Source organism: Tachyglossus aculeatus, chromosome 4 (assembly GCF_015852505.1).
Source record: "Tachyglossus aculeatus isolate mTacAcu1 chromosome 4, mTacAcu1.pri, whole genome shotgun sequence".
NCBI classification, from domain to species: Eukaryota; Metazoa; Chordata; class Mammalia; order Monotremata; family Tachyglossidae; genus Tachyglossus; species Tachyglossus aculeatus.
The window spans coordinates 9,863,222-9,877,317 of NC_052069.1; the positions used below are offsets into that span (position 1 = coordinate 9,863,222).

The following is a 14,096-nucleotide window of genomic DNA, read 5'->3' on the forward strand; positions in this document are numbered from 1 at the left end:
CCAGCGCTTAGAACAGTGCTTTGCACATAGTAAGCGCTTAAGAAATGCCATCATTATTATTATTATTAATAAATACAATCAATTGATTGATCGCCGAGAGGCCAACAGTTGGAAGGGTGGGGCGTTTCTTTTCCCAGGGACCAGTGTTGGCTTCTGCAGGTAGGTTTCTAGTTTGTTTTGGGGGGTGGGATTTGTTAGGCGCTTATTAGATGTCCAACTCCGTTCTGAGCGCTGGGGTCTTGTCTTATGCCGTTGAGCCGTTTCCGACCCATAGCGATCTCTCGGACATATTAGAGAAGCAGCGTGGCTCAGTGGAAAGAGCCCGGGCTTTGGAGTCAGGGCTCATGGGTTCGAATCCCTGCTCTGCCAATTGTCAGCTGTGTGACTTTGGGCAAGTCACTTAACTTCTCTGTGCCTCAGTGCCCTCATCTGTAAAATGGGGATGAAGACTGTGAGCCCCCCGTGGGACAACCTGATCTCCTTGTAACCTCCCCAGCGCTTAGAACAGTGCTTTGCACATAGTAAGCGCTTAATAAATGCCATTATTATTATTATTATTATTATCATTATTATTATTATCTCTCCCAGAACACCCCGCTCTCCATCTGCAATCGTTCTGGTAGCGCTGGGGTAGATGCCCATTATGCCGTTGACGGTTCCAGTGACTGCAAATGGTTGTGATTACAAACAGTTGTAAATCTCCTTGTCAAAATCAGTCCAGCAGAAAGTGGATGGGCTGGATGGGCCTTCTAGACTGTGAGCCCACTGTTGGGTAGGGACTGTCTCTATATGTTGCCAACTTGTACTTCCCAAGCGCTTAGTACAGTGCTCCGCACACAGTAAGTGCTCAATAAATACGATTGATTGGTTGGAATATGAAGGTAGCGGTACGATGCTTGGGTCACAATAATAATAATAATAATGACGGCGTTTATTAAGCGCTTACTATGTGCAAAGCACTGTTCTAAGCGCTGGGGAGGTTACAAGGTGATCAGGTTGTCCCATGTGGGGCTCACAATCTTAATCCCCATTTTACAGATGAGGTAACTGAGGCACAGAGAAGTTAAGTGACTTGCCCAAAGTCACACAGCTGACAAGTGGCGGAGCCGGGATTTGAACCCATGACCTCTGACTCCAAAGCCCGGGCTCTTTCCACTGAGCCATGCTGCTTCTCAGGCTGGGGTCTCTAATAATAATAAGAGAAAAATGGTGCTTGTTAAGCACTTACTATGTGTGAAGCACTGTTCTAAGCACCGGGGCAGGTACAAGCAAATTGGGTTGGGCGCAGTCCCTGTCGTGGGTCATTTCACAGGCTGGGGTCTCTAGTAATAATAATAATGATAATAATGGTATTTGTTAAGCGCTTGCTATGTGCCAGACACTGCACTAAGTGCCGGGGTGAGTACAAGCAGCGGAAAAGCAGCGTGGCTCAGTGGAGAGAGCCGGGCTTTGGAGTCAGAGGTCATGGGTTCAAATCCCGGCTCCACCACTTGTCAGCTGTGTGACTTTGGGCAAGTCACTTCACTTCTCTGGGCCTCAGTTCCCTCATCTGTAAAATGGGGGTGAAGACTGTGAGTCCCCCGTGGGACAACCTGATCATCCTGTAACCTCCCTAGCGCTTAGAACAGTGCTTTGCACCCAGTAAGCGCTTAATAAATGCCATCATTATTATTATTATTACAAGCAAATTGGGTTGGATGCAGTCCCTGTCATTCATTCATTCACTTAATCGTATTTATTCATTCATTCAGTCAATCGTATTTATTGAGCACTTACGGTGTGCAGAGCACTGTACTAAGCGCTTGAGAAGTACAAGTCGGCACACAGTCCCTACCCAACAATGGGCTCACAGTCTAGAAGGGGACTAGACTGTCCCTGTCCCACGTGGGGCTCACAGTCTCAATCCCCATTTTCCAGATGAGGTCCCTGAGGCCCAGAGAAGTGAAGTGACTTGCCCAAGGTCACACAGCAGGCAAGTGGCGGAGCCCGGATTTGAACCCATGACCTCTGACTCCTGTTCTCATGCTTCATCCACTATGCCAGGCTATTTCTAGGTCCCAGTCAGTCAGGGAGGGCTTCCTGGATTGTGTCTTCAAAAATGGGAGGGGGCAGGAGAGGAGGAGGAGGAGGAGGAAGAGGGAAGGAGAGTAATAGTAATAGTAATGATGGCATTTATTAAGCGCTTACTATGTGCAAAGCACTGTTCTAAGCGCTGGGGAGGTTACAAGGTGATAAGGTTGTCCCGTGAGGGGCTCGCAGTTTTCATCCCCATTTTCCAGAAGAGGGAACTGAGGCACAGAGAAGTGAAGTGACTTGCCCAAAGTCACACAGCCGACAAGCGGCGGAGCCGGGATTCGAACCCACGACCTCTGACTCCAAAGCCCGGGCTCTTTCCACTGAGCCCACAAGGAGGGGAGTAGAGGAGAAGGAGGGGAGGGGAAGGAAGGGGGAGAAGCAGCAGCGTGGCTTGGTGGAAAGAGCTCTGGCTTGGGAGTCAGAGGTTGTGGGTTCTAATCCCAGCTCTGCCACTTGGGCAAGCCACTCCACTTCTCTGTGCCTCAGTGACCTCATCTGTCGAATGGGGATTAAGTCTGTGAGCCCTGCGTGGGGCAACCTGATTACCTTGTATCTACTCCAGTGCTTAGAACAGTGCTTGGCACATAGTAAGGGCTTAACCAGATACCATTATTATTGTTATCATTCTTATTAAGGAGGAAGAGGAGGAAGGGAGGGGGAAAGCTCAATTTATTTATTTTACTTGTACATATTTACTATTCTATTTATTTTATTTTGTTAATATGTTCTGTTTTGCTGTCTGCCTCCCCCTTCTAGACTGTGAGCCCGCTGTCGGGTCAGGACCGTCTCTGTATGTTGCCAACTTGGACTTCCCAAGCGCTTAGTACAGTGCTCTGCACACAGTAAGCGCTCAATAAATACGATTGAATGAATGAATGAATGAACAAATACCATCATTAATAATAATAATAATAATAATGATGATGGCATTTATTAAGTGCTTACTATGTGCAAAGCACTGTTCTAAGCGCTGGGGAGGTTACAAGGTGATCAGGTTGTCCCACGGGGGGCTCACAGTGTTCATCCCCATTTTACAGATGAGGTAACTGAGGCATAGAGAAGTTAACTGACTTGCCCAAAGTGTCACAGCTGATAATTGGCGGAGTCGGGATTTGAACCCATGACCTCTGACTCCAAAGCCCGGGCTCTTTCCACTGAGCCACGCTGCTTAGCATTATAGCTGAAAGCTCAATTTATTTATTTTACTTGTACATATTTACTATTTATTTTATTTTGTTAACATGTTCTGTTTTGCTGTCTGTCTCCCCCTTCTAGACTGTGAGCCCGCTTTTGGGTAGGGACCGTCTCTATATGTTGCCAACTTGGACTTCCCAAGCGCTTAGTACAGTGTTCTGCACACAGTAAGCGCTCAATAAATACGATTGAACGAATGAATGAATGAAGGGGAGAAGGAGGGGGAGGAGGAGAAATAGGGAGGGGAAGGGAGGGAGGAGGAGGAGAAATGGAGGGGGATGAGGGGTGGTCTCTAGGTTGGAATGAATCAGAGAAAGCTTCCTGTGTTGCATCTTAAAAAATGGGAGGGACACGAGAGGAGGAGGAGGAGGAAGAGGAGGAGGGAATTAACACTATTTATGTATTTATTTTACTTGTACATATCTATTCTATTTATTTTATTTTGTTAATATGTTTGATTTTGTTCTCTGTCTTCCCCTTCTAGACTGTGAGCCCACTGTTGGGTAGGGACCGTCTCTATATGTTGCCAACTTGTACTTCCCAAGCGCTTAGTACAGTGCTCTGCACACAGTAAGCGCTCAATAAATACAATTGATTGAAATAGGGAGGAGGAGGAGGAGGAAGGGAGGGGGACGAGGGGTGGTCTCTAGGTCGGAGTGAATCAGAAAAAGCTTCCTGGGTTGCATCTTAAAAAATGGGAGGGACACAAGAGGAGGAAGAGGAGTTGGAGGAGGAGGAGGAAGAGGAGGAGGAGGAAATTAACACTATTTATTTATTTATTTATTTATTTTACTTGTACATATCTATTCTATTTATTTTGTTAATATGTTTTGTTTTGTTCTCTGTCTCCCCCTTCTAGACTGTGAGCCCACTGTTGGGTCGGGATCGTCTCTATATGTTGCCAACTTGTACTTCCCAAGCGCTTAGTACAGTGCTCTGCACACAGTAAGCGCTCAATAAATACAATTGATTGAAATAGGGAGGAGGAGGAGGAAGGGAGGGGGATGAGGGGTGGTCTCTAGGTCGGAGTGAATCAGAAAAAGCTTCCTGGGTTGCATCTTAAAAAATGGGAGGGACACAAGAGGAGGTGGAGGAGGAGGAGGAAGAGGAGGTGGAGGAGGAGGAGGAAGAGGAGGAGGAGGAAATCAACACCATTTATTTATTTATTTATTTATTTATTTTACTTGTACATATCTATTCTATTTATTTTATTTTGTTAATATGTTTGGTTTTGTTCTCTGTCTTCCCCTTCTAGACTGTGAGCCCGCTGTTGGGTAGGGACCGTCTCTATATGTTGCCAACTTGTACTTCCCTAGCGCTTAGTACAGTGCTCTGCACACAGTAAGCGCTCAATAAATACGATTGATTGAAATAGGGAGGAGGAGGAGGAGGAAGGGAGGGGGACGAGGGGTGGTCTCTAGTTCGGAGTGAATCAGAAAAAGCTTCCTGGATTGCATCTTAAAAAATGGGACACAAGAGGAGGAAGAGGAGGAGGAGAAGGGAAGATGAAGAGAAGGAGGAGGAAGGGAGGGGGACGAGGGGTGGTCTCTAGGTCGGAGTGAATCAGAAAAAGCTTCCTGGGTTGCATCTTAAAAAATGGGACACAAGAGGAGGAGGTGGAGGAGGAGAAGGGAAGATGAAGAGAAGGAGGAGGAGGGAGGAGAAGGGAAGAGGAAGAGAAGGAGGAGGAGAAGGAAGGGAGCAGGAGGAGGAGGCTGGCACAGGTGTGACTCTGGCCTTTCCCGGCCCCCAGTGGCTGACTTTCCCAAGGGCCCTTCCCCTTTGGCTCCAAGTTTGGAGTTTGGAGTGGGAGCTGTCTTCCCGGTTGTTTCCCAGGCTGCAGAATACAACATCTTTGAAGGGCTGGAATGCCACGGGTCCCCCTTGGTGGTCATCAGCCAGGGGAAGATCGTGTTCGAGGACGGAAATCTCCACGTGAACAAGGGCATGGGCCGCTTCATTCCTCGCAAGCCTTTCCCGGAGTACCTCTATCAGCGGGTCAAAATCCGAAATCAGGTGAGTTGAGATGGGGAGCTCCCGGAGGGAAGGCAGGGGAGGGGATGGGGCTTTTTAACTGCTACTCTACTTCTCTTTCTCTAGTCTCCCATGCGCTTAGTACAGTGCTCTGCACATAGTGAGCACTCCCTAAATACCACTGATTGATGGATTCTCTTCCAAGTGCCAAGTATTCATCATCATCATCATCAATCGTATTTCTTGAGCGCTTACTGTGTGCAGAGCACTGTACTAAGCGCTTGGGAAGTACAAGTTGGCAACATATAGAGACAGTCCCTACCCAACAGTGGGCTCACAGTCTAAAAGACAAGCACTGTTCTAAGCGGGAGGGGGGATACAAGGTAATCAGATTGTCCCACATGGGGCTCACGGTCTTCATCCCCATTTTACAGATGAGGTCACTGAGGCACAGATAAGTTAAGTGACTTGCCCAACGTCACACAGCTGGCAAGCGGAGGAGGCGGGATTAGAACTCATGACCTCCGACTCCCAAGCCCAGGCTCTTTCCAGTGAGCCACGCTGATTCTCTAGCTTAGTCTAGAGGGGGGGAGACAGACATTAATATAAAGAAATAAATTATGGATTAGTAAATTATGGGGCTGCTGGTAGGGTGAATACTAAATGCCCAAAGGGGACAGATCCAAGGGCGTAGATGACGCAGAAGGGAAAGGGAGTTGGGGAAAAGAGGGTTTAATGGGGAAGGTCTCTTGGAAGAGACGTGACTTTAATAAGTAGGCTAGAGTCCCACCTCAAATTTGAAATTCATTCAGTCGTACTTATTGAGCGCTTACTGTATGCAGAGCCCTGTACTAAACACTTGGAAATGATAGGCTGGTGCATTTATCTTTAGGTACTCAGCACACAGTTTGCTCAACACGGCACAAATCCCACCATGTTAATAACTACTAGTTGGAGCCCAGTATGATGTTATCTCTGGCAAGGGGAAGCAGCATGGCTCAGTGGAAAGAGCCCGGGCTTTGGAGTCAGAGGCCGTGGGTTCAAATCCCGGCTCCGCCACTTGTCAGCTGTGTGACTTTGGGCAAGTCGCTTCACTTCTCTGGGCCTCAGTTCCCTCATCTGTAAAATGGGGATTAAGACTGTGAGCCCCCTGTGGGACAACCTGATCACCTTGTATCTACCCCAGCGCTTAGAACAGTGCTTTGCACATAGTAAACACTTAACAAATACCAACGTTATTATTATTATTATTATTGTTCTGGACCATTTGAAATGGTGAGAACCAGCGTGCCTTAGTGGAAAGAGCCTGGGCTTGGGAGTCAGAGGTCATGGGTTCTAATCCCAGCTCTGCCACATATCAGCTGTGTGACTTTGGGCAAGTCACTTCCCTTCTCTGGGCCTCAGTGACCTCATCTGTAAGAGGGGATTAAGTCTGTGAGCCCCACGGGGGACAACCCGATTACTTTGTATCTACACCAGCACTTAAAACAGTACTTGGCACATAGTAAGTGCTTAACTACTAAAACAAAGCTGTGTGACTTTGGGCAAGTCACTTAACTTCTCTTGTCCTCAGTTCCGTCATCTGCAAAATGGGGATTAAGACTGTGAGCCCGCTGTGGGACAACCTGATCTCCTTGTAACCTCCCCAGCACTTAGAACAGTGCTTCGCACATAGTAAGTGCTTAACAAATGCCATCATCATCATTATTATTATTATCTGTAAAATAGGGATTAAGACTGTGAGCCCCCCGTGGGACAACCTGATCACCTTGTAACCTCCCCAGCGCTTAGAACAGTGCTTTGCACATAGTAAGCGCTTAATAAATGCCATTACCATTATTATTAACAAATACCATTATTATTATTATATTTGTTAAGCGCTTATTATGTGCCAAGCACTGCTCTAAGCGCTGGGGTAGATACAAGTTAATCAGCTAGGATACAGTCCCTGTCTCCCACCTGGGACTCACAGTCTAAGTAGGAGGGAGTAGGATTTAATCCCCATTTTATGGGTGAGGTAACTGAGATAAAGTGAAGTGACTTGCCCAGGGTCACCCAGCAGACATGTGGCAGAGCCAGGATTAAAACCGAGGCCCTCTGATTTCCAGAGCTGTGTCGTTAACACTAGAGCGTGCTGCGCTTAGTACAGTGCTCTGCACATAGTAAGCGCTCAATAAATACGATTGATAAATACGATTGATGATGCTACATGGTAAGCTCACTGTGGGCCGTGAATGCGTCTGTTTATTATGATATTGTACTCTCCGAAGCGCTTTTAGTACGCACAGTAAGTGCTCAATAAATATGATTGAAAGAATGAATGCAATGAGCTCTTTTACCGATTATTTTCTGTGGCTGCAAGAGAGGGTGGGTGGGGTGGAATGGGGGAAAGCAACCCTCTGACCTCTAACTTCCTCCGGTTTCAGGTAGCTGGATTTCAAGGGGTTTCCAGAGGGATGTACGACGGGCCCGTGTTTGAAATTCCGGCCGCGCCAAAATATGCGACGCCTGCGCCTTCCGCAAAATCCTCCCCTTCCAAACACCAGCCTCCGCCCATCCGAAATCTTCATCAGTCTAATTTCAGTTTATCGGGTAAGACCCTACCCAACCGCTGGCCAGGAGACAGATTTCCTTGGGAAGTGAAGTGACTTGCCCAAGGTCACCCAGCAGACATTTGGCAGAGCCAGGATTAAAACCCGGGTCCCCTGGCCCGGAATGCCCTCCCTCCGCACATCCTCCAAACTAGCTCCCTTCCTCCCTTCAAAGCCCTACTGAGAGCTCACCTCCTCCAGGAGGCCTTCCCACACTGAGCCCCCTTTTTCCTCCCCTCCTCCCCATTCCCCTGCGCCCTACCTCCTTCCCCTCCCCACAGCACCTGTATATATGTATGTACAGATTTATTACTCTATTTATTTTACTTGCTCATATTTACTATCCTATTTATTCTGTTATGATATGCAGCTAGCTTTATTTCGATTTATTCTGATGAGTTGACACCTGTCCACATGTTTTGTTTTGTTGTCTGTCTCCCCCTTCTAGACTGTGAACCCGCTGTTGGGTAGGGACCGCCTCTATATGTTGCCGACTTGTACTTCCCAAGCGCTTAGTCCAGTGCTCTGCACACAGTAAGCGCTCAATAAATACGACTGAATGAATGAATGCCCTCTGGACATCTCAGTCCCATCTCCCCCATCTTTCTCCCACCCTCTCTTTAAATATGCTCGGTACAGTGCTCTGCACATAGTAAGCGCTCAATAAATACGATTGATGATTTAAACTAGGAAGGTACATGGAGAGGAGGAAAGAACAAAAGATCCAGAATTTTTTTTTATTATTATTATGGTACTTGCTAAGCGCTTATTAGGTGCCAAGCACCGTTCTGAGCGCTGGGGTAAATATACAGCAGCGTGGCATAGTGGATAGAGCCCAGGCCTGGGAATCAAAAGGTCATGGGTTCTAATCCCGGCTCCACCACTTGTCTGCTATGTAACCTTGGGCAAGTCAATTCACTTCTCTGGGCCTCAGTTACCTCATCTGTCAAATGGGGATTAAGACTGTGAGCCCCAGGTGGGACAGGGACTGTTTCCAACCTGATTTGCTTGTATCCCCACCAGCACTTATAAGTGCTTAACAAATACCACAATTAACATTATTATAATCCCGGTCCCACATGGGGCCCACACTCTTGATGATGATGATGATGATGGCATTTGTTAAGCGCTTACTATGTGCAAAGCACTGTTCTAAGCGCTGGGGGGGATACAAGGTGATCAGGTTGTCCCACGTGGGGCTCGCAGTTTTAATCCCCATTTTACAGATGAGGTAACTGAGGCTCAGAGAAGTTAAGTGACTTGCCCAAAGTCACACAGCTGACAATTGGCAGAGCCGGGATTTGAACCCATGACCTCTGACTCCAAAGCCCGTGCTCTTTCCACTGAGCCACACTGCTTCTGAGGTAACTGAGGCCCAGAGAAGTTAAATGACTTGCCCAAGGTCACACAGCAGACACGAAATTAATTTTAATGGTTGCATAATTTTTCTAAGTGTAAACGACGGTGAATCCACATTGACTTTCTGAAGTGACTTTGCACGTGGGGTAAGACACTGTTCTTTGACAAAGGGCAACCAGTCCATCAGTGTTATTTATTGAGCTCTCACCGTGTGCAGAGCACTGTGATAAATGCTTGGGAGAGGACAAATGCAGTAGAGTTTGGTGGACGTGATCCCTGCTCACAAGGACCTTACTGAATAGAGGGGGGAGGCGGGAATTAAAATAAATTTCAGATGGATATGGACATTAAGTGCTGTGCAGGTGAGGTGAAATAATTATGGTGCTTTGTTAAGCGCTTACTATGTGCCAAGCACTGTTCTAAGCACTGGGGTCGATACAAGGTCATCAGGTTGGACAGAGTCTCCGTCCCACATGGGACTCACAGTCTTAAACCCCATTTTACAGATGAGGGAACTGAGGCACAGAGAAGTGAAGTGACTTGCCCTAGGTCGCACAGCAGACAAGCGGCGGAGCCGGGATTAGAACCCACGTCCTCTGACTTCCCAAGCCTGTGCTCTTGACGCTAGGCCACACTGCTTCTCCAAAAATCCAAGTGCTTACCTGTTATATCAGTAACAGACAGGTTATTCTCAATCAATCAATCAATCAATCGTATTTATTGAGCGCTTACTGTGTGCAGAGCACTGTACTAAGCGCTTGGGAAGTACAAGTTGGCAACATCTAGAGACAGTCCCTACCCAACAGTGGGCAAACAGTCTAGAAGGGCGAGACAGAGAACAAAACCAAACATATTAACAAAATAAAATAAATAGAATAGATATGTACAAGTAAAAAATAGAGTTATAAATATGTACAAACATATATACATATATACAGGTGCTGTGGGGAAGGGAAGGATTTTTAGACTGTGAATCCATTGTTGGGTAGGGACTGTCTTTATATGTTGCCAACTTGTACTTCCCAAGCGCTTAGTACGGTGCTCTGCACTCAGTAAGCGCTCAATAAATATGATTGAATGAATGAATTAATCGGTATATTTAGATTACGCTGTCCATTAATCAGTGGAATTTATTGAGCGCTTACTGTGTGCAGAGTGCCGTACTAAGCGCTTGGGAGAGTACAACGCAAGGGAATCAGGAGACCCGTTCCCTGTCCATAATGAGCTTTCAGTCCAGAGGGGGAGACATAGCGAGATGAATAAAAAGTAATTTATAATAAGTATTTAAAGAGATGTGCACAAGTGGTGTGGTGTTGGCGCTAGAAGATATTTGAAAATCAAATGTCTAAACGTCACAGATCCAAGTGCGAATGAAGAGTCGTGTTGCAGTGGTCTGGGGGAAAAGAAGCGCCCACAAACCCACGGCTTGAAAGGAAATAGATTTGACCGCCACCACGCTTTGTCAGCTGTGTGACTCTGGGCAAGTCACTTAACTTCTCTGGGCCTCAGTTACCTCATCTGTAAAATGGGGATTAAGACTGTGACAACCTGATCACCTTGTATCCTCCCCAGCTCTTAGAACAGTGCTTTGCACATAGTAAGCACTTAACAAATGCCATTATTATTATTATTATTATATTATTATTATATTTTTATTGTTATTATTATTGTTATTATTATTATTATTATTATTATTATTATTATTATTATTATTATTATTATTATTATTTAGAGAAGCTGCGAGGCCTAGTGGCTAGTGCCCGGGCCTGGGAATCAGCAGGACTTGGTTCTAAACCCCGCTCCACCTCTCGTCTGCTGTGTGACCTTGGGAAACTCACTTCACTTCTCTGTGCCTCAGTTCCCGCCCCTGTAAACTGTGAATTAAGACTGTGAGCCCCGCGCGAGACGTGGACCGTGTCCAAACTGACTAGCTTGCATCTATAATTCTATTTATTCTGGTGGTATTGACACCTGTCTACTTGTTTTGTTTGGTTGTTTGTCTCCCCCTTCTAGACTGTGAGCCCATTGTTGGGTAGGGACCGTCGCTATAAGTTGCTGATTTGTAGTTTCCAAGCGCTTAGTACAGTGCTCTGCACACAGTAAGCGCTCAATAAATATAATTGAATGAATGAATAAATGAAAACCTGGGAGTTTTCTGACTCCAAGAAGCCATCATGGTGTTCCTTGATACAGGCTCAATTTGTAACAGTTTTTATGGGCAGGGATCATGTCATTTTTTTTATTCTCTACTTCCCTGAGGCTCAGACCAGGGCTCTGTGCCCAGTAGGTGTTCAATAAATGCTCTTGAGTAACACTGGTAACACTAGTTACCAGAAGCAGCGTGGCTCAGTGAAAAGAGCCCGGGCTTTGGAGTCAGAGGCCATGGGTTCAAATCCCGGCTCCACCACTTGTCAGCTGTGTGACTTTGGGCAAGTCACTTAACTTCTCTGTGCCTCAGTTCCCTTATCTGTAAAATGGGGATTAAGACTGTGAGCCCCCCATGGGACAACCTGATAATAATAATAATAATAATGGCATTTGTTAAGCGCTTACTATGTGCAAAGCACTGTTCTAAGCACTGGGGAGGTTACAAGGTGATCAGGTTGTCCCACAGAGGGCTTACAGTCTTTATCCCCATTTTACAGATGAGGTGACTGAGGCACAGAGAAGTTAAGTGACTTGCCCAAAGTCACACAGCTGAGAGGTGGCAGAGCTGGGATTTGAACCCATGACCTCTGACTCCAATCAATCAATCAATCAATCAATCGTATTTATTGAACGCTTACTGTGTGCAGAGCACTGTACTAAGTGCTTGGGAAGTACAAGTTGGCAACATATAGAGATAGTCCTACCCAACAGTGGGCTCACAGTCTAAAAGGACTGTGAGCCCGTGCTCTTTCCACTGAGCCACGTTGCTGATCACCTTGTAACCTCCCCAGCGTTTAGAACAGTGCTTTGCACATAGTAAGCGCTTAATAAATGTCATCATTATTAGTAGTCATGGTATTTATTGAGTACCCACTGGTTCAAGGTGCCAGACTGACCCCTTGGCTCTACCCCCGCACCCCTGCCGCCGCCCCACAGCACTTATGTATATATGTACATACCTCTATTTATTTATATTAATGCCCGTTTACTTGTGTTGCTGTGCATATAACTATAATTCTATTTATATTGATGCCCATTTACTTGTCTTGATGTCCCGCTGTGGGCAGGCACTGTCTCTCTTTCTTGCTGAATTGTACTTTCCAGGTGCTTGGTACAGTGCTCTGCTCACAGTAAGCGCTCAATAAGTACGATTGAATGAATGAATGAATGAATGAATGAATGTCTCCCCCTTCCAGACTGTGAGCCCGTTGTGGGCAGGGATTGTCTCTCTTTGTTGCTGAATTGTACTTTCCGAGTGCTTGGTACGGTGCTCTGCTCACAGTAAGCGCTCAATACATACGATTGAATGAACGAATGACTCTACCCCAGCACTTGGCACGTAGTAAGCGCTTAGCAAGTATTATCATAATTGTTATTATTATTGATTAACTGGCTTTTACCGTCCGGTTTCAGGCGCCCAGATAGACGACAACAATCCCCGCCGCACGGGACATCGCATCGTGGCTCCGCCGGGCGGCCGCTCCAACATCACCAGCCTGGGATGAGCCGGGGTGACCGAGCCAGACCCGCTAGGACGAAGGATGGCGAGGAGGGGATCCGTCCCTTCCCCTTCCGTGTTATCGATCCCACGGTCTTGTCCGGTACTAAGGAACAACAACAACAAAAAAAAAAAACACCCCAATCCTGAATGGTCCTTTGTTTTCATCTAGGAAGAAGTGATGCTCGTGTGGTAAATTTGCTTGGAATGACCCCCTCCGACCCTCACCGCCACCATTCTGTGTCCTTCCACCGATGTCACCTTAAAACGAGGGCCTCGACATTGCCCTTCGTGACTACCGGCTTCACCTCTGTCTCGTAAAAGAATCGTGGTTCCTTCACCCCGCCCGCCCCCGCACCCGTAGCTTGGACTAGGATAGTGAATTGCATGTGACTAAATTATTTATGCCAGTCTGTGAGTGAGTCTGTTAGAACACGTTGCCAAGATTAACGATGCCCCCCTCCCCATCTGCCCCGTAAAATAAGAATAGCACCGATAACGGTATTTAAGTGCCGACTGCGTGTGAAGCACTGTGCTAGACTCAAGATCATCAGAGCTGAAGACAGATTAAAAAAAGGGGAAGGCGGGCCTTCGGAAAAAAGCCTGTGGTAGGATTGTTAACTGGTCCAAAAGCAAAGAAGGCCCTTCTTTTCCAAGATGCCCAGCACCCTTCCCTCTCCTGGGTCGAAAGACACAGTCGCAGCTGTACATACCTCACTGTGAAGTCTTCCCCGCTCTGTTCTTCTCCCAACATCTTTGGATTTGGGGCCCAGCCAGGAATTCGTACCCCTGGTTCCGGGCTTCCTAGCCCGACACGAGTCCCCTCGCCAGCTGTGAGATTTTGGAGTACTTACCAGACGATCAAAGTCACAGTCCGATTTTTACAGTTTTTCTACCAAGTTTTCCTTCGTAATCACCCGTATTTTTACTCCCGGTTCCGCCTCCGACCGACTCATCTTGGCTCGGTTTCTGAATTCAAAGCTTGGGAAATAAACACAATGAAACGATCGGTAACCCACCTTGCAGCGTGTGGTCTCCTTTTAAGGGCCGTTTTCTGGGAGGGGGGCATTTCCCTAGATTGACGACGGACTCGCCCGGCGAGAGGGAGTCTCTCGCCTCTGAAACTTCAGGGCCGAGAACCCACCTGAAAAATAATAAAGGTTACTGTAACCGTTGTTATTTTCATGGCATCTTCTAAGTGCTCAGTTTGTGTCAGGCACCGTTCTAAGCACTGGAGTAGATTGAAGTTAATCAGG

General features: G+C 46.8%; 1 protein-coding gene across 1 annotated transcript in view; it reads left to right on the forward strand.

The window, feature by feature from the left end:
* Positions 1-13,857, forward strand: part of CRMP1 (collapsin response mediator protein 1) — a 111,259-nt gene extending 97,402 nt beyond the window's left edge. Inside the window, exons 12-14 of the mRNA XM_038745595.1 lie at positions 5,107-5,286; positions 7,671-7,836; positions 12,756-13,857. Coding sequence (XP_038601523.1) covers positions 5,107-5,286; positions 7,671-7,836; positions 12,756-12,847 — 438 coding nt within the window. The 3' untranslated portion in view covers positions 12,848-13,857. The remainder of the gene's footprint in view (positions 1-5,106; positions 5,287-7,670; positions 7,837-12,755) is intronic.
* The last annotated feature ends 239 nt before the right edge of the window (positions 13,858-14,096 follow it).